Consider the following 21,080-nt stretch of genomic DNA (forward strand, 5'->3'; position numbering starts at 1 on the left):
GGACAACCACGAGAGAGAGGCGGTATTGGCTTTCCAACTTTGTCCATCACGTCCTTGTTGTTACCTTTGAAGTGTATTTTGCGCATCCTACTGGACCCGCCGCGGTGGCTCAGTGGTTAGGGCGCTCGACTACTGATCCGGAGTTCCCGGGTTCGAACCCGAACGCGGCGGCTGCGTTTTTATAGAGGAAAAACGCTAAGGCGCCCGTGTGCTGTGCGATGTCAGTGCAGGTTAAAGATCCCCAGGTGGTCGAAATTATTTATTATTATTCTGGAGCCCTCCACTACGGCACCTCTTTCTTCCTTTCTTTCACTCCCTCCTTTATCCCTTCCTTTACGGCGCGGCTCGGGTGTCCACCGAGATATGTGAGACGGTTACCCCGCCATTTCCTTTTCTAAAAACAAAACAAGTGAACCGACGGGGTTCATAGAGTTCATTGGCGCTGACTGCATTGCAAAGACCGTTCATTTTCACGAAAGGAAAGGCGCACAACCAGCTCCGTCGGTCAGTGGAGACCTCAATCTCGCTTTCATGTACGTGGCGTTGGTGTCCAACTGCAAAAGCCAGCTTTGATTGCGTTACCCACACTGGATAGGCAGTGCGCCCTCCCTGCCAACCAGGGAGGTGGCATGCAGTTAATGGTTCATCGCGAGAGATCGAACACCAAATGAACGCTGCGGCCTAGCTATTGCTGCAGTGCCGCAAGTCAGCCACAATGCTGTCAGCGCTAATACAATCATGCGATATCTCTCTCTCATCACCGCCACATGTATCAAAGCACGAATGAGGCGTCCGCATATCCAGGGTGCCAGTTATGCGCTCTTTCTTTGCTCAAAGCCATCGGCGTCTAGAACATTGTCAACGCCAACTCTAATAAACACACTGAACCCCGACGTCTTTCGCTTTGTATATCCTGGAATAGCTGAGCTAACCACATTAATTTTCTCACTTTCCTTCCCTTACGGGCGCGGTTAAGGTGTCTACCGAGATATATAGGCGCCCGTATGCAGTGAGATGTCAGTGCACGTTAAAGATCCGCGGGTGGTAGAAATTATTCCGGAGCCCTCCACTACGGCACCACTTTCTTCCTTTCTTCTTTCACTCCCACCTTTATCTGTTCCCTTACGGCACGGTTCAGGTGTCCAACAATATATGAGACAGATACTGCGCTATTTCCTTTCCCCCCAAAAAAACAATTACTTAGCGCACACCAGCAAGAAGGGACGCTCTCTGACAGCTCACGGTTATGTGTGTCGTTTTGTTGTTATTTTCTAGGTGCATGATAAATAAGATCAATTAATTAAAACCTATATGCAAGTAAAGCAATTACATGTTACCTGTGTGTGGTCGAGTTATTTTACGCGACTACACAGATGAATTTAGGCAGAGCTTAATAACCAGAGCAGCCTCTGAAAGGTTGTTCAGAAGGAAGACGAACTGCGAGCAGTTTTAACAAGGCGGCTTTCGTTGCACTAAAGCATACACAAATAGTGCGTGTGGTCTTAAGTTCATAAAGAAGCTGCTTTAAGCCAGCTCGATTTGCATCGCCCATTTGGAATCATTATCAAGCTTACCTCATCAATGCACTCGAATCTGTTCAAAATCGCGCTGCTCGCTTCATTCATTCATCGTACTCTTTTCACATCAGCGTTTCCTCCTTAAAAACAGCATCCGGACTATCCCCCTTATCGCTCCGCCGTCGCATTGCCAGCCTGTCTTTATTTCACAAATTCTTCCACAGCCGTATGCACATCGCACCTTAAATTCTTCCCCCAGCACGCATATCTCATCGCACCAGCCATCACCTACAAGTTGCCCGTCCACGCTCACGCACCGTCACTTTTTCTACTTACCTCTTTCCTCGTGCAGCCGCAGACTAGAACGGCCTTCCAAACAACGTTGCCATCATCACTTGCCCAAGTCTTTTCGCTGAAAATGTAAAAACTTTCCTTTTATTGTGAACCTGTGCTTTTAATTGTTGCCACCCCTTATGTAACACCCCTCTTTTGGGGCCTTTAAGGTAATAAAATGAAATGAAATGAAACCATGAATTGTCCACTGAAATGTCATTTGCATATATGTGATACCTGTACAATGATGATTCATTCTAATGTCCTTAAAAACCAGACCACTTGTGTAGAGAGTCCTTAGCACTATAGATATTTTCGGAAAAATAAAATTCTCTTAAACAACCAGATGGTCTTCCTGTGGAGTTCTGTTTACAGTTCTGGCATACTGCAGGCCCCATTTTCTCGCAATAATAATAATAATAATAATAATAATTGGTTTTTTGGGGAAAGGAAATGGCGCAGTATCTGTCTCATAATCGTTGGACACCTGAACCGCGCCGCAAGGGAAGAGATAAAGGAGGGAGTGAAAGAATAAAGGAAGATAGAGGTGCCGTAGTGGAGGGCTCCGGAATAATTTCGACCACCTGGGGATCTTTAATGTGCACTGACATCGCACAGCACACGGGCGCCTTAGCGTTTTTCGTCCATAAAAACGCAGCCGCCGTGGTCGGGTTCGAACCCGGGAACTCCGGATCAGTAGTCGAGCGCCCTAACCACTGAGCCACCGCGGCGGGGCATTAAAAGGCGGGGCGCAAGTGTTAAAACTGAGTTTCACTCGGCATGTCTTTCCCGATTCATTAAAAAAAAGGCCGCATTGTCCTGATCCCTAAAAAGTCCCCTTTCTCGAAATGTCCAGCAGATTGGCGCCCTATCACCTTACTAAATTCAGATTATAAAGTATTAGAAAAAATTTCTCGCCCGCCATCTACGGTCTCGTTTCCCGTCCCTCATTTCCTGCCACCAGGTTTGCTCCATTCCGGGTCGTGAAATACATAGTTTATCTTCCGTGACGCGACATATCCTACAGTATACTATACGGCGGCGAGCACAGGGTTTTCTTGTTTCCCTCGATCAAGAGAAGGCGTTCGACTTTTTAGAGCATGAGTATAATAACGGTACAGTGGATGCTTTCGGTTTCCCACCTTCATTCGTGCTTCTCATTAACGAGATATGTACAGAGACATTTCAAGCACTCTGTTCCTCGACGGCTGGGAAAGTATCGCATATGATGTTTTCCGCGGCGTCCGTCAAGGTTGTCCGCTGTCCCCCCTATTGTTTGTCTTAGCATTAGAGCCTTTCCTCCTGGCAGTTAATCACCACTCTCTCATTAGAGGTCTGGCGTTGCCAGGCAGTGAGGCAGTACGCGTCACTGCTTATGCAGATGACATCTCACAGACTAGTTAGCTGGTGAACGCAGCCTGCTCAAAGCTTTAAACGTTTTTCGTGAGTATGTCGCCTTGTCGGGGGATGCTCTTAATTATTCGAAAAGTCATTACTTTTTTATGGAGTCTCCTCAGAGACGTATTACATGTGCGATACCATTTTGTAGTGGTGTGTGCAGATGCGAATTCTAAGCGTGACCTACGACTATGCTGAAATATGGGATGGTATGTGGTCTTCGGTCGTAGAGGGGATTACAGCTCGTGTGCGGAGGGCCCAGACATTTGACCTGCCTCTGCTTGAGAGGCGCTACCTTGTTCAGTCGGTCGTGCTGGGTGCCTTCTGGTACGTTTGCCACATTGTTAAACCACCCCTGCGCGTCATAAGGCGGGTGCAGACTACAGTTTCTTCCTTTTTTTTTGATCAGGCGGAACCGAGCTTGTGGCTCATGCTGTTCCTGGACAACCACGAGAGAGAGGCGGTATTGCCTTTCCAACTTTGTCCATCACGTCCTTGTTGTTACCTTTGAAGTGTATTTTGCGCATCCTACTGGACCCGCCGCGGTGGCTCAGTGGTTAGGGCGCTCGACTACTGATCCGGAGTTCCCGGGTTCGAACCCGAACGCGGCGGCTGCGTTTTTATGGAGGAAAAACGCTAAGGCGCCCGTGTGCTGTGCGATGTCAGTGCAGGTTAAAGATCCCCAGGTGGTCGAAATTATTTATTATTATTCTGGAGCCCTCCACTACGGCACCTCTTTCTTCCTTTCTTTCACTCCCTCCTTTATCCCTTCTCTTACGGCGCGGTTCAGGAGTCCAACGATATATGAGACACATACTGCGCCATTTCCTTTCCCCCCCCAAAACCCATTATATATTATCCTGCTGGGGGACGCGTCTCCGGCGCCAACCATAGAGCGGTACTTTTTGGGCCCTTCTAAGCGCTTTTTGAATCCCTCCGCCCCTGTTAATCATGAACCTCAATCAGAACAGCCTACCGCTTTCTACGCTACGTCAGTGGCCTTTTTCCGACATGCAAGCGCTGTAGCACCTGATGTCATTATGGGCTCCGGAATAATTTCGACCACCTGGGGATCTTTAACGTGCACTGACATCGGACAGCACACGGGCGCCATAGCGTTTTACCTCCATGAAAACGCAGCCGCCGCAAAACGCTATGATCCCCGTGTGCTGTGCGATGTCAGTGCACATTAAAGATCCCCAGGTGGTCGAAATTATTCCGGAGCCCTCCACTACGGCACCTCTTTCTTCCTTTCTTCTGGAGGAGACGTTGCAGGCGCGGCTGACACCGTTTTCCGCTATGTCGGCAGCGTTGGTCTTTCATGTTCCCCTCAGAAATCGGAGTTCTAGGCATGCACATTCAAAACAACGGTAGCCAGACAAACAGATTAATCAGGCGTATCGCGAACAAGTACAACGGTATGAAGAAGGCGGGCCCCAGGAGGTTGGTTCGAGCCTTTGTCCCTAGTCGTATCGTCTACTCTGTACATTACTTACATCTCCATCAATCAGAAAAGGGCAAAGTAGAGTGCCTCATCACGCAAACCTACAAATCCACCCTTCATCTCCCCAAGTGTGCACCCACTGAGAGACTTCTACAACTAGGGATACACAATACGACGACGGAATTGGTTGAAGCCCATCGTGTGGCTCAGTACTAGCGTCTATGAAGAACTCCAGCGGGAAGAAGTGTTGCGAGAATTGCAGATTGGATACGAATCCACACGCAGTCCCGGAGGCCAGCTCCCCACGAAAATACATAAAAAGCTCTATATTAATCCTATCCCCAAAAACATACACCCTGAACACCACGCCGCAAGCGGAAAGCGCGGGCAAAAGCACTACACAAGAACTATTCCCAGCTCCAGGAGACAGTCTACGTCGATGTCGCAGAGTATCCTGACCAGGACGCGGCTTTCGCGATAGGGGTAGTCGGCAAATCGGGCAACCCCCTTGCAGCGGCAACTGTTAAGGTGAATCACGCGGAGGAGGCCGAGGAGGCGGCTATCGCCCTGGCCACCGCCTCAACGGAAGCTGAATATATTCTCAGCGACTCCAAAACAGCCGTGCGAAATTTTGCGAAAAGCAGAATCCACGCTGCCACCGCGTGTATTCTTGACAGTCCAATCTACCACCTAACCACCAGATTCAAATCATCTGAGTGCCTGCGCACTCGCCATAGCGTTTTACCTCCATGAAAACGCAGCCGCCGCAAAACGCTATGGCGCCTGTGTGCTGTGCGATGTCAGTGCGCGTTAAAGATCCCCAGGCGGTCGAAATTATTTATTATTATTCTGGAGCCCTCCACTACGGCACCTCTTTCTTCCTTTCTTTCACTCCCTCCTATATCCCTTCCCTTACGGCGCGGTGCAGGTGTCCGTGGATATATGAGACAGATACTGCGCCATTTCCTTTCCCCGAAAACCAATTATTATTATTGGTTTTTCAGGAAAAGAAACTGCGTAGAAAGTGTCACATATCTCGGTGGACACCCGAACTGCACCGTAAGGGAAGGGATAAAGGAGGGACTGAGAGAAGAAAGGAAGAAAGAGGTGCCGTAGAGGAGAGCTCGGGAATAAGTTAGACCACCCGGGGATCTTTACGTGCATGCTGACATCGCAAAGCACACGGGCACCTTTAGCGTTTCGCCTCCATCGAAAAGTGGCTGCCGCGGTCGGGTTCGAACCCGGGTACTGAGAGAGAGAGATGTGTACTGCATGCATTAGCGCTTACAAGGCTGTGGCAGTCACGCGGCACTCCAGCAATAGGGCACAGCGTTGATTGCGAGGCCAACCTCTCGCGATGAACCATTAAGTGCCACCTGCTGGTGTGGCAGGGTATGCGCGCTATTCAGTGTGCGGAACGCAGAATTGGTGGTGGTGGTGGTAGTGTTTATTTATTAAAATAATAGTACAAAGGAAAAAAAGATTTTTGCTAGCCCCGGCATCTGCCATCGATACTGAAGCACCTGAGCTGGGGCAGCGGAGATAAAGGATAGCAGGCACAATGGAGAAGTTAAATGAAAGAGGCGAGCAGACAGGAAGAGAGGATAGGGGGAGAAGTAATATATACAAACTATTTACACAATAAGAAATGTGTCCAGGTTGTGCGCGTGATTAGTTCATGTTGCAGGAATTAAAACACACGCGCACAGCACTGCGTTGGCTACAACTGGAGTGGGGCGTCCAGTTATTAATCGTTCAAGGTTGAACTCGCTTGAGCGTTCGGTCACTGCGTGTAACTGCCTGACGGAGAACAGAAATTGAAATTGAAAATTGGTTTTTGAGGAAAGGCTCGCATATATCGGTGGACACCCACACCGCACCTTAAGGAAGGAAAATTAAATGAAAATTGGTTTTAAGGAAACGAAATGAGGCCTGTCTCACATATCTCGGTGGACACCCGAACCGCGCTGTAAGCAAATGCTGATGAAATAACTTTAATTGCACCCGTCAAGGAATCAGAGGGCGGTGAAGTCTTGACCGCCGTCATCTTCCTCCCCTTTCAGCAGGCTGTCAGCGGCGTCCAGGGCCAGACGGATGACTTTTTAACGCAAAAGCCTTAAGGATCTCTTGTAGCGGAAAAGCCGGTGTCGTCGGCGGCGTTGAACGCGAGCGAAAAATTCTCCTCCTCCACCTACTCTTCCTCCTCCTCGCAATGTACCCCACTGCCCCAACAGAAGGCGCGCGACAGCAGTGCCTCCCGCTCGTCTCGTTCGCACGCAGTGAGCCCGTGGTGGGGGTGGTAGTGGTTTTATTAAAAATAATAGTAAAAAGGAAGGAAAAGATTTTTGCTGGCCCCGGCATCTGCCATCGATACCGAAGCACCTGAGCTGGGGCAGCGGAAATAAAGGATAGCAGGCAGAATGGAGAAATGAAATGAGAGAGGTGAGGGGACAGGAAGAGAGGATAGGGGGAGAAGTAATATGTACAAATTATTTACACAATAAGAAATGTGTCCAGGTTGTGCCAGTGCGGGCACGCAGGAATCGCGCGGTGAGCGGCGAACAACACAGCGCACATCCAAAGCGCGTTCACCACGAAGCTTGCGGCTTCCTGCCCGTTCGTTCGGCGCGGAAGCTATGCTGGCGTTCGTTGCATCGGGTTTGTCGAGAACGATGTGCCGACGAACTACGACTGCAACTTGAGTCCGGCGCATTTCGGCAAGGCGCCTGGCAGCGCTTCTACGCGGTTTTCCGCTCCGCGCGTTCGCTTCACCGTATGTAGCAGGGCGATTTGTCTAACGGGCAAGGCGTCGCGCCGAATGGGCGATGGCGTTCCGTGGACTCCCTGGCAGTGCTGCAACACGCTGTCGCGTTCCACTCTTACAGGCGAAGCTTAAGCGTCCCCTAATTTTTGTTTATGTCTGTGTAGAAGTGAGCGGGCTGTTTTATTAATGCAAAAGCATTAAATGGCTCACTTTCAAGTTTATATCCGCAAAAAAGTGTCCGCAAGAAACGGCACTAGGTAACGTCACGCGCCGACGAATCATGCGACGAAGATGATGATGTCACCTAATCATAAGTAATATAATTAGATAACGCTAAGACTAATATTATAATTAGTGAAGACATCATATGAGTACGAAGTCATACCAGGTCACGTGACAGCGATGTATTGTGCCAGCAAACCTAGTCACGTGACGCTGTAATATGACATCACACCTACTCACGTGACGATATAATTTCTCGTCATACCAGGCCCCCATCCACCCCCTTCCACCCCCATTTCAAGACCAATATGGATCCTACATCAATACACATGCTCGCATGACGCATTACAGAGTGCCCAAAACCCGATCCACATTAATGACATTCGGATTGTCCAGCAGGTAAACGCGCCAGTTCTCAGGTACGACATACTGCAAAGATCATGCAACGACACATGCCTTTGACTCTCCAGATGATGGCGATGATGATGGTGCTAACAGTGTATCCTTATGAGCCCGGGGAAGTCTGATATACATCTACCAAATTAAAAGTTGCCAGAATATTGATTAAATATTGCACATTAGCCGGCAACCGAAGACAATTTATTGGGTGGGAAAATATGAATACCTGCGGCTAATAAATGGGGAGGATGATATTGATGTTCCTGTGAGGGCAAGACCCGCCCCCGTTTCCGCCACTTCCCTCCAGGTGGCGATGGTAATGGTTTCGCAATCCTGGGAATTCTCTGATGACTCGGTGATACTGCGGCATTTTGAAAGAAATGGCTAGATTACGTCTTCGAACCCTGTGCCAACTATTAAAATCGCACGGGTCGAAACAAGTGGCCTAGAGTGGGCAGCGTGAACCGCTCTCTCTGTCAAGAGTACTATGGCTTTCCAATCAAATTTCCCCGCAGCGAAATCTTTTTTCGAGCCCACTCCCCCCCCCCCCCCCCCTTCCCCCAGGGAAAAAAACCGCCTAACAACTCATAGGCCTCAACAGAATGCTGAGACACACTGCTTTAAGTCAATCACTTGTTTTCCTTCAAAACGGTACGCCAGCATACTGAACGTTTTTTACCCGCGAGCACCGTTTGAGCATTCTGCGAAGCCTTTTAAAGTGAACGATGGGTGTCTGCAATATAGTTAAAGGAAAGATAACGTGTAGTGCTTGGCCATCTGCAAGGCTGGCCGCCAACCTGACTGATACCATACGAGAAAAAAAAAAGAATGATTAGAAACATACAAACAAAAATCGCACACTAATCACAGAAGCGAACAACAGTGTGCCCCATTAAATGTCATATTAGAAGGTTGGAAAGAGCGACTTAGCAGCACAGCGCGAGCATGTAATAATATTCACACATCTTCATTTAAAAAAAAAGGAAAAGGAATCAGCTACCACATCACCATGCATTCATTATAGTTTTGCACTTTTTCTCCGCTGTAACACCGCTATGCTGGCGCGTTCGTTCGTGTTGCGGTGTTTCGGCATAATAAGCGAATTTCCGAGAAGGAACAAGGAACCGGAGACCAAAAGAGAGGTTATTCAGAAGGTTAAAAAGTGAAATTATTTTTGCATCTGCTTCCATTACGGAACGGGAATATACAGGATTAGTGTGAGATTCCAAAAGGAACCGGAGACCAAAAGAGAGGTTATTCGGAAGGTTAAAAAGTGAAATTATTTTTGCATCTGCTTCCATTACGGAACGGGAATATACAGGATTAGTGTGAGATTCGAAGGGGGAAGTCACCGATCAAAAGCTTCCACTGTGTTATACAGGTTTTTCTGGCTTCGTGCTTGTTTATTCAAATCAGCAGATGTCGTCGTTAGGAACAGCATGAATCATACTCTCTAAACCTGTGCTGACTACTCCAGTTTCTGTTAAGTCAGCTTGTAATAGTAACAATAATAATAATAATAATAATAATAGTTTATTTCCAGGCAATTGTACATGATAGTAACAATTAACCCACTTAATCATTGCTGCTTGTGAGCGCGGCTGGGCAGTACAGCATGACTGCATGAGGACAAAGCCTTGCTCAAAAACAAAAAAAAGAAAACATAATATTGGAAGCACATAAATGTTCCAAAGAAATAAACAAACACATCTATATCGCAAAGTAGCGAGGCTCAAAACAAGGTATTAGTACTGGCATAGTATATGAACAAGATTGTATTTTCCTCATTACACATAAGAAAAAACCAGACAGGCCGTTTTGCAAATGAATTATCTTTTGAGCACTACATATAAAGGAAGAGCATTGTTCCAAATTAATTGTCTAATAAGGGCAGCATACGAAAAGCACCCGGTGTCATTCATTTGACTCCACAAATGACCGTATAAATGCCTTAATTTTTTCGAACAGAGGTGAATGTGTTGAAACATGAAGGTACGTGAAATGCGCGGGTTCTCTTTACTTAATTAGTGTACAAACGTGGAATACTAAATTTCTCTATGTGTACAGCAGGATCCTCTTTATTCGATTGCAAGGCAAGAGCCATGACGTCAGCGCTGGCAACGAGCATGAACACGAAGCAGTCTTTCATGGGGCCACCCGCGCTGCGACGAATTTATTGTGTTTGTTGGACTGAGCTTATTTGTTTGCGGCATCAAACAAAGCCACCGCGGGTCAATGTGAGTTACGTGCTTTGCGCGCTCCCTGGCGTTTGAGCCAACCGGCGGGCAGCTACGGGTGCTACGCCATCGGGGCAAGGGGGAGGGAGAGTGGCGTGCTGTGACAGTAACACTCCTTCCGGGAAGACCAGAGGGGTGCGTCTTCCTGTATTCTCGGGCTGCGCGGACATTGCGGCGCAGCCCCGGAAGCTAAGAGCGGACTGCGGCATCCGGTTGTCTAGACAAGGGAAACCGAACACCAAGCGTCATTGCGGTGATGCGCTGCAACTCCGCTTAGGTAGCGGCACTCTTCGGAGTAAGACTTGGCAACTCCAGAAAGTCACGACTTCAAAATTTCGACCTCACTGAGTGACGACATCACTCAACCTCAAACTCAGATGTGAGGTTGAGGTCTGATTTGCTGACCTCACTCACAAAATTTCGAGCAGTCGCCGACCTGACCTCAACCTCACTTCACGACGTGAGGTTGAGGTCATTTTGAGGTTGAGGTCGACCTCATGAGGTTGCCCCCCTCTGTCAACCACACTCTGCAGGGGCATAGGCAGTTATGGACTACGCCATGATGACAGATCGAGTCGGTATGCCTGATTAAGAAAAAGTTATTGTTGCAAACTGTGGCAGGAAAAACCAAAGAATCTCTGACATTGTATGCGCAAACACACCGCTTTTTGTCCTTTTTCTTCGTTAGAAGTTCAGAGGGGATGACGAATTTATAAAGATTGTAAATAACCGCTCGTTGACGGGAAGGCGGCAGTAGCCAGATGAAATAAAGTGTGCCGTTCAAAATGCGAAGAGACTGGCAGTGTCCGTGCCATGAGCACCACTGGTGGGCCCAGCATTGAGGGGAGGTGCAGTGCCTACCGGCTTCTAGCACAGTTGTAAGGAGTCAGCTTTTACGCCAGCAAATGTTCCCAGAAAGCCGCGGTAATAATTTTTTCTTAGCTCAAAACGGGAACAGTCACATGAAAGAAGACACGCAAAGGCAATAGCGCCTGTCTTCTGTCATGCTGCTTCCCCCCCCCCTTCTTTTTTTGCTAAAAATGAACCAACGCGCCCAGAAGAGTTTACCATGCTCATAATTCCGCACAAGCGAGTTTGTTTGCGCGGATACACAGCACAAACTGTTTAGCTTGACAGCTCACTCGTCCGCTACCAATGTACCGTTTTCTACCTACGCGCCACATGCTTTTTTTTACTTCTCACGCTGTCGTTTGCGCTTCAGGGGATATACGAAAGTGTGTGTTTTGGGGATGAGCTGTGTGTTGTGTTCGAACAACACAGGAACGCTCCAAAAGCGAGTCTGCCGTGACTGATACACAACCGTATATTCGGGTGCAGCGCTTCGTTGCGTCTTGAATAAAGATTCCAAATAGACGGTATGTTCGAACCCCACGCAGGTTTAACAACCGGAAGTGACAAGTGCGCTATGAGGGATTAATTTAGACCATCTTTAACGTCCGCTTACATCACACACGGGCATATTTCGCCTCCATTAGCAGGAACAGCAGCCTCTCGATGGATGGGCACTGCAACCCTTAGAATTCTGTCAGAATCCCAGCCGCATTCAGATGGAGACTAAATGTACGAGCGAAGCGTAAAACATTCGGGAGCCCATTTCTATTCCTGCCATAGCAGAAATTCTCCAATTCGATCAGCCATGGGCGGCATTCGTGCAAAATTCGGAGACAGACGATCTAGAACAGCCGCATTGAAGTGAACCGCTGGTGGAGATGGAATCCCAGGCACTGGGGTGCTGCGTCGTCTCGCTCTGCAACACTGGGCGCCCGGGACTCCCTGCACTTATCCATCGACGTTGGACGCAACTCTCCGCTACAAGCACGAAATAAAGCTTCACTATGCCAGCATTAGAGAATCGCCTCCGCGTTCTCTCCTGTATACGTCTGCCTATATCAGCCGGCTTTGGTGTCACCGTGAAGTGAGGATGGGTGCAAAATCCTCACAATGGGGCGCTGGGCAGCATGGGTTCCCTCACTGTCTTTGACTACCGAAATCAAAGAAACAGCTGAGCCACGCCAGTTTCAAGCGGAAATTTGGAGTCGGATATCTCGAAACACTGGAATAGTCTAGGAATACGACCGACCTTGAGTTTCCAATGTCATTATGCACAATAAGTGCGTGGGAGTAAAAGTGTATTGGATGGCTTTGCTCATTTACAACACTGGCGACAACAGTTATACTCTCACTTTGTGTGCGCGTGGTTGCATAACGTGCGTTGGTTGGTTTGTCTTTGGTGAAAGGAAATGCCGCAGTATGTCACATCTCGGCGGACACCTGAACCGCGCCGTAAGGGAAAGGATAAAGGAGGGAGTGAAAGAAAGAGGTGCCGTAGTTGAAGGCTCCGGAATAATTTCGGCCACCTGTGGATCTTTAACGTGCACTGACATCGCACAGCACACGGGTGCCTTAGCGTTTTGCCTCCATAAAAACGCAGCCGCCGCGGTCGGGTTCGTGCAAAGGCGGCTTTCGTGCACTGCTGATTGCGTTTTAATTAAAGCCTGATTTTGAACACCTTTACAAAGGCGCAGCATTCGGAGGGCATTGCGCGAGAGTTGGCTTCGATACTAAAATTGTGGAAGATGAAAGCAAAGCATTTTGGAGTATAGATACTGAAGGACCTGTGTCCGCGTAACTGTGGCACAAAATGGAATGAGCGGAACAGGAAAACTGCGTGGCCTGGCACGAGACCTGACCTCCGGCCCGTGCGGCAGTGCTTGAAGCACGTGCCTGCAGAACGATCGAGTGGATTTGACGCACTCGACAGCAGTTCTTTGTGCGAACTCCATTTTGGCCGGTCTTGGCGCTCTCCGTCCGTGCGCTAGTGCGGGCGACGAGAGCTCACCGCGTGGGCACGAGCGTGACCTGGCATCGGCGATGCGCTCACGAAACTTGCCTCCGGTAAGTATCGCATGGTTCAGCAACCTCACAAGAGTATACACGCTCTCATGTCTTTGTAGGGAGCCATCTGAGCTCTTGTAAGGTTGCTAGTGGCTTGAATGTCTGTGTAGAGAGCTTTCGCGGAGGCGTAAGCTTTGTCAGCGCATTGCCGATAGCAGGTCAAGCTAGCGCCTCGTTCGATTACGACAAGGCGCGCAAGGAATGACCCATATGCCGTGACGTGTTACTATCGCGCTCGAGCGCTCTGCATTAAGGACGAATCGCCGGACATATTAGTGTGTGGCTAAATTGATCACAAACTCCCCACTGTGTGGCCCCAGTAAGTGTGCAATAATTCGATGGTGACTCCTGATGCTGGAAAACACAACCGCCGACCAAAAGGTCCGGATGCGAGCGGTCGTTCGTTCCCATAGGTTCCAGAGTCGGTTCGTGAAAGAAAAAAAGAACACTTAGCCTGTCTAGCCGACCTCGTGCATATACGACTGAGCAGACAGAGTCCTAAGTGGCGAACCTTGCGCAGGCATTCTTCCCTCCTCGCTGGCACTGGGTTCCGGGTGCCGGTCCTCGCTCGAGTGTCTGCTGTTCGTCGCCAACAGCCACTGCAACTGGCACAAGGGCGCCGTCTGTGACTGCCAGCCGTACCACGTGCGCCAGAACGACACGGCCTGCCTCAAGAGTGAGTGCGCTTGCCGCGGCATAGACGCGCGCCCCCTTCTCACACGCAGCTGTCTTGCAGTGGAGGCGCGGGGTTTCTGGTGGCCTCATGTATTTTTGAACACCATGCGGGCAGCTCTCTTCGAACAAGTAAAACTCGTAACCTTACTCACTCGCTGATGCTTTGAACTCACACGCATGCAGTCAAAATTATTGCTCATCTATAATGTTAGCACGCATGCACACACCAAAGAGTGCGCATAGCGCAATCTGTCAAAACTGCGCATATGCACCACCTTAACGCGGGAAGGTGGCATACTCAAAGAAAGACTTCAGATATCTGGGCGCTAAAACTCGATCATAATTGTAACCCTTACAAATGTTTTTTTGCTGAAAAATAACATGTGACTGATCAGCGTTGACAGGTCACGTTAAAATAGCATTGTTTTGCTTTTGATGCAACATTGAGGGTGCATTGAGATCTCCTGAATAGTAGCCACTGAAATAGTTAAAATTTCATTGAGTACAGTTGTGTTGAAATTTTGCTCTCGTATCTCGTATATCTTGTTGGACATTCTTCAGAACTGCCACTGCACATAAAAGTAAAAAAAATCGTATGCATGCGTTCCTATTACACCGGAACGTCCACTGCCAATGGAATTCGCGGGGTGCATCTGCTTCTATTGTAAGAAGTGCAGACAATGAGTGTCCACACTTTATTGCTGCAACCTCCAAACATCCGGTCGTGCGTGTCTGTGTGTGTCGCAGCGCTGTTGTGTTTTCCACTTTTGTGCCATCTTTGCTCTGTTAATATGGAAGTGTGTATACAGGGTGATATTTTTTACAGGTTACATATTTTTTTATTTTTAAAAGTGTGAAAGATACATCGTTGCGGTCTGTGCAGGCGAATTGTGCACCAAGGCAGACATTGTGCACATGATATTGTTACGTGGCGGTTAGCCGAAGAAAGAGACACAATGATCAATGGCAATGAAATGATTTAATGGCTGCTGGCCTAGCGCGAGCGCTTCTGTCCGTGCCACTGCACAGTTCGTCTTCTTCGTAACACTACCCGGGGCCACCGAGCGATCCTCTCGATCGGTGACAAAGAGACGCGCGAAGTGATTGCGGGCTTAAGAGGATGGTTGGACCGGAACGAGAATGGGGTGAGGTGCTGGCCGCCACGATGACTGAGATGGCTGAATGATTCCTGGTCTTGAAGTTTCCGGGCCTAAGCTTCCGGGACGAGGCCCCAGGACGCGCCGATCGGCCTGGGCAGGGGAACGGTGTCTTCAGATGTACGCGGCGTCTCGGGTCGGTGGGGTCGATAGGTCAGGTCCTTGCACCGGGTTCAGTTCGTCGTGTTGAGTGGTCTGGGCGGGGGACGGGGCGGGGAGGAACAACGGCGAGGTCGGTTCGGGTCTGAAACGCTGGGGCACGGCCGAACGACGCACGCCAGGAACTCACGGCTGACGACCACGCCTAACGCAGGGCGCGGAAGCCCCCCGGACCAGGATGTCGTTGGTACCCCGTACCTCCACCAAATGTTACGTGGCGGCGAGCCGAAGAAAAAGACACGATGATCGATGGCAATGAGATGATTTAATGGCTGCTGGCCTAGCGCGAGCGCTCCTGCCCGTGCCACTGCACAGTTCGTCGTCTTCTTCGTAACAAAATGGCTCAGTACGATCAGTACACGATTGATTGCCTAACATTTACTAATCAACTTTTTAATTTTTTATATTACGGCCATGATTATATTGCGAAATTGACGGCCGTGAACATCGAAATTTTCTTTATTGGCAATGTGGTTCGAAATATAGAATGTCAACTGTACGCATTTGGAAGCTCATTGAGTTAGTTTTCCCTTGTTGCACATTTGCGATATGGTGTCGCTGAGCATAGTATCATCGCCGGAATCCCGTTTGCTGCTTGTACGCGATAAGATACACAAACGGCGTTTACATTAACTGCATTAGAAACGCCAGCGACACCATTTTATAAGTGTGCAACACTGCAAGCCCATCTCAAGGAGTTTTCAAACACGTATTTTTGACGATCGACATTTCGAACCACATTGCCAATAAAGAAAATCTAAAAATTGGGCCCACCTTAGGTGCTGGCGACCTTCAATTTCGCAGTATATTCTTGCCTCTTACAATTAAAATAAAAAAGTTGATCATTTTATTTTAGTAACTTAATTTTTCTATTACTGAGCTCTGTCAAGTGTACAATGCTCTTTCGGGAAGCTCACAGGCAAAGCAACCTCTCCAGTGCACGCAGCTTGTCGAAATGGCCAAAATTTGCTGGGCCACAGCGCCGAGGTTAACCACACTTCCGAAATTCTAAAAACTGATATGGATATTAATTTCGGTGGGCTACACACCTCCCAGTAATTAAAGAGTTTAACAGGAAGTTAAAAGTTAACCGTTAAATATTAGTTAACGAGCCTGCTAGTTAGCACGTCTTGGCTGTGTCGTGATGTACTATCCCGCTAACAGTGCTACGCCAAAAAAGTGCTCTTCTAACTCAAAATGCCTTTTTTTATATTGTATAGAGACTTGGTGAAACGCCCTGTATACTCCTACACAAGGGTGTGCCGATGGGTGCAGGTGATGAAGTGCCAATCAGCAGTGTTATGTGAATTATTTTAAGTCGAAAGCCTTTAATGTATCTTGCTCAAGTCCGTCCGTCCGTTCGTTACGCTATTCAACTTTATCAGAAAAAAAAATCATTGTGCACGACGGCGTTCGAACCACCACCCTTCCGTCCCGCAGCCGAGCGTGCTAACGACTACGCTACTTCCTGCCGACGCATATGTAGTTCTCCTTGTCTAGGACGCTGGAGAGTGTGCGCAGGAAGGCGTCGAATCAGACGGACGACTCCCAAACGCCCTCCAGTGTCTCCAGCATTTAAGATTCCCAAACAATTGTGCACTTAACATCTTAACCACAAATTAGTCACACACGCAGCAACACCACGCTAAAGGATTTCGCCTCACCGCACTTTAGGTCAACAAAGTTCCCCCCTCCCCTGAATTTTTATGGCTATTTATTTATTTATTTATTTATTATGTGTGCAGCACAATCAATGAGGCTCATTTGTGATGTTATGTTAGTTGAATACTTTGATTCCTTCCAGAACACCAAAAACAAAGGCAGTATAGCAGCCGCTTTTGCATGAGCGCACACAGGAATCCTCCACAAAATGTAGCCCTGAGAGCGCATTTTAACTTGGGCACTTTTCTCGCATGTCGAGAGGAGAGCTTGAGCCGCTGCCTGCGTTTTTACCAAGCAGGATTCAACTTCAAAAAGAGCAGCAGTTGGTAACGATGGGCGCCCTGTGCGACTCCATTTGACCTGGTCAAAAAAAGTAAACTAAATCAGCTTTTTAATGTTTGACTGTGTCAAACAAGCCACAGGCATGAAAAATCGTTAGCTAATAATTTCGTCTGGTTGTTAGCTTCCTTTTTAAGAAACAAGAAATGTTTTAACGGACTATATTTTTTTTTTGTCGTGGAGGAATTCTGTGCGGCGGCCCTGCATGTGAGCGGTGCTTCACTGCAGGCTTAAGTTGTATCAAATTATAAGCATAAAATCCCCGGCAAGGCTGTGGTTGCATCAGGCGCATCCAGATTGGGCCTGCCGATTTACTTAAGCTTAGCTACATGACCGCCTTCGCAATTGAACCTTAACTACTAAGCAAATATTTCGTAATGAAGTACTCGGTGAAAATGTGATTGGGGTTTCTTCTCTAAATATTTACATTAAAAAACCTTTGAGTCTGTGCAGGGTGCTCCACATTTATTGGAGTCCCGGTAGCCGCGACTGAGCGGACCGTTGACGTTGCTGGCCAGGCCGGTTGCCGAAAGCGTTCTGTGCTGCGCGAGCGAGCTCTTCCTTCATCAGCGCGGCTGGCGATGCCAGCGCCGCTACAGTGCCCCCCCCCCCCCTAGTGCGATGCGCGATGAAGGAAAAATAATAAAACGGTATGTACAAGTTTCTACATGCTAATGAAGTCCAGGTCAGAGTTCGTGAAGGCCACCGGGCGGGAAAAGAAAACTCGGGCGGTTGAGCCTGGCTGCTTCGCAAAGGGTGAGGGGAGCCAAAGGATGAGAATGATGATGCACAAAGCGGTGGGAACAAAGTGCTGGTCAAACCGTCAAAGAATCGTGCAGGCCGTCCGGGGTCCGAAGACGCGGCTCAGTCCGGCGACCCTGGCTGTGGCGCTGGGGTTTAGCTTTCGAGGGGGCGTCGAGGGACGCGTGGTGGCAGTGGAGGGCAGCTAGGCGCGCTGCGGGCCGTGAGAAACTGCTGCCGGGCGGAGCGGCCCTGTATATATCCAGGCAGGCGGCTACAGGAGGCGCAACGAGGTGCGAGCCAGGGGAATGGCTGAGGTGGACTGCATGGGACATGCGCACTGCCAGCCGTGATGGGCTTGAACGCAGCGGGCGGCCGCACGAGCACCACCGCGCGGAGCGGCGCCGCGCCGTTCATGGAGGAGGACTCCAGTGAGGTAGCGGCAACAGGAGGTGCCCTCAGCACCGCGACAGCGACCAGGGGAGCGTCCGTTGGCCTGGTCAGCCTAGGCATCTTGCCAGACGACGGCCGATGACGCTGCAGCACGGTTTGAAACTGCACCTGCAGTGGGTGAGAGGTTGTGTGCGGTGGGCTCCCGTTGAACCCGCTTGTGACGACGGCCGAGCCACTGGTGGCAGGCTTCTTTGAAGACGCGAACACCGGTGAGGAGCAAGAAGGGCCCACATCAGCGGCCTGGTTCAGCGCGAGCGAGCTCTTCTTCTTCTCCATCAGCGCCGCTGTCGACGCCAGCGCCGCTACAAGTCAACCGAGCCTCGACAAAATATAAACGGAATAATAATAATAATTATAAGTTTTTGGGGAAAGAAAATTGCGCAGTATCTTTCTCATATATCGTTGGACACCTGAACCGCGCCGTTAGGGAAGGGATAAAGGAGGGAGTGAAAGAAAGAGGTGCCGTAGTGGAGGGCTCCGGAATATTTTCGACCACCTGGGGATCTTTAACGTGCACTGACATCGCACAGCACACGGGAAGGTCATTTCTGTAACGGAACCACAGCAGGCTCTCCTTTAGCTATTAAATTTGGCTAACAATATTGTGAGTACTGTCGTCATCGCTTGTGCTGTTCGCTCGGGGCGCGTCTCTGGCTGCAGGTTAGAATAAACCTGGTCGATGAAGTCTTGTCTTAAAATATTTTCACTGCTGCGCTTAGGACGCTGTTGCGATGGTAATGGGGTCGTCGTATAGCGCACCAACGCAATTTTCCAAAACCCAGCCCTTCTTGTCGACAGTTTCTTGTCTTTCTCCGCTCTGTTGCTGAGAATGGGAGCACAGGGAGAGCGCTACCTGACTGCCATCACCAATGCACTTAATTTTTCCCCGTGGGAACCACAGGAAATGGGCAGGCATAGTAGCACGCACGGACAGGGTTCAGAGGACCGAATCCGGGTGATGCACAGCACTGGAACGGCACGTTTAAACGACTACCTAAACAAGACCAGCACATGCTGCTACACCGCAGCTACATGCAAGCATCTTGGGAAACGACTCTGGCCCCTCACAGGCGTGAAAAAAGAAGAATATTCCAGTAATGTCCTCTTTCTTTAAAAAAAAAGAATATTCCAGTAATGTCCTCCCCGCTGCGGTGGCTCAGTGGTTAGGGCGCTCGACTACTGATCCGGAGTTCCCGAGTTCGAACCCGACCGCGGCGGCTGCGTTTTTATGGAGGAAAAACGCTAAGGCGCCCGTGTGCTGTGCGATGTCAGTGCACGTTAAAGATCCCCAGGTGGTCGAAATTATTCCGGAGCCCTCCACTACGGCACCTCTTCTTCCTTTCTTCTTTCACTCCCTCCTTTATCCCTATTCAGCTAAAAAAAACAGAACGAGGCGTTGCGAGCTGAACTTAAATTGGTCAGGCTGCAGTCACAAACAACTCACGACAAAACACCCGAAGCCCTGCCAAACTCACAGTCAGTTTATGAGCGCGTCATTGCAGAGCTGAGGGCTGACAGAGAGGAGCAGAATAAAAAGTTCCTACAAGTTATTCAGATGGTCAAAAACGAGCTCGCAAACGAGTCCGCCAACACTAGGAAATACATAAACTCTGCCATTGCCACAGTCCGAGGCGAATTCAAATCGAAACTCAACGAGTGCAACTTCAGAAATAGGAAATCCAAATATGCCGACAGGCACCCCTTTCCAGAAGAGGACGAATAAGGACCATGGCACATAGGGGACAGGAAACAATTATTTCGCAATGGAATTGTCGGGGCTTTAAAAAGACAAAAGCAAGCCTTCAATTTTTCATCGACATGTCGGAGGCGCCACCTGCTGTAATAGTACTTCAAGAAGCAAATACGATCATCAGCATGAAGGGGTACAAAACTTTCCAAGACGAGCATAGCCTAGGAATACTTGTTCACAAAGAGTTTACCGCAACGCTGCAAGAACCGCTAACCGAAAATATCGAACATGCTTACATTGAAATTCTTCCCAAACACAGGGGAAAACGCAGCTTGCACATACTGAACGTGTACAGTCGCCCCAGGGACTCAAGTCGTCAGATAGCCACGCTATTTAATAATTTTATCAAGAGGGCAGGTAAGGACCCCCTCGTCATAGCCGGTGATTTCAATGCACCCCACCAAGCATGGGGATATCACTTTAACAGCCCGAAAGGCAGGAGGATCCTTGAGATCGCTAACAGAGAAGGGCTCACAATCTTAACGGATCCCCTGCATCCCACCAGAGCGGGTAATAGCGTCAGCAGAGACACCTGTCCCGATCTCACGCTTGTGAAAAACTGCCTGCAGTCCACCTGGTCTAACACTGGCGAGTCCCTGGGCAGTGATCACTTCATCATATCCTGCACTGTTCAGGGAGTTAAATGTCGGAAACCATTTGGCAAGGCTAAGATTGTGAACTGGGACAAGTGGAGAGAGGAGCTCGCACGTCTCCCGGACGAAGATATCACAGATATTGAGGCATGGACAGCGCTACAGATGAAAACCGTCGCCAGGCATTCTGCGACAGTGAACACCACGGAGGAAACTCCGGCAGTTGACCCGCACCTGTTACACCTGTGGGAAGCCAGGAGATCTCTGACAAAGAGGTGGAAAAGGCAAAAGTTAAATCGCAAGCTGAAGACCAAGATTGCA

The 21,080-nt window shown here is 49.1% G+C and overlaps 1 protein-coding gene across 1 annotated transcript in view; it reads left to right on the plus strand.

Moving 5' to 3' along the window:
* The window catches only part of LOC144125606 (uncharacterized), a 110,660-nt gene that overhangs the window by 65,038 nt on the left and 24,542 nt on the right, over positions 1–21,080 (plus strand). Inside the window, exon 5 of the mRNA XM_077659172.1 lies at positions 13,751–13,906. Coding sequence (XP_077515298.1) covers positions 13,751–13,906 — 156 coding nt within the window. The remainder of the gene's footprint in view (positions 1–13,750; positions 13,907–21,080) is intronic.

This window comes from Amblyomma americanum, chromosome 1, assembly GCF_052857255.1.
Source record: "Amblyomma americanum isolate KBUSLIRL-KWMA chromosome 1, ASM5285725v1, whole genome shotgun sequence".
In the NCBI taxonomy this organism is placed as follows: Eukaryota; Metazoa; Arthropoda; class Arachnida; order Ixodida; family Ixodidae; genus Amblyomma; species Amblyomma americanum.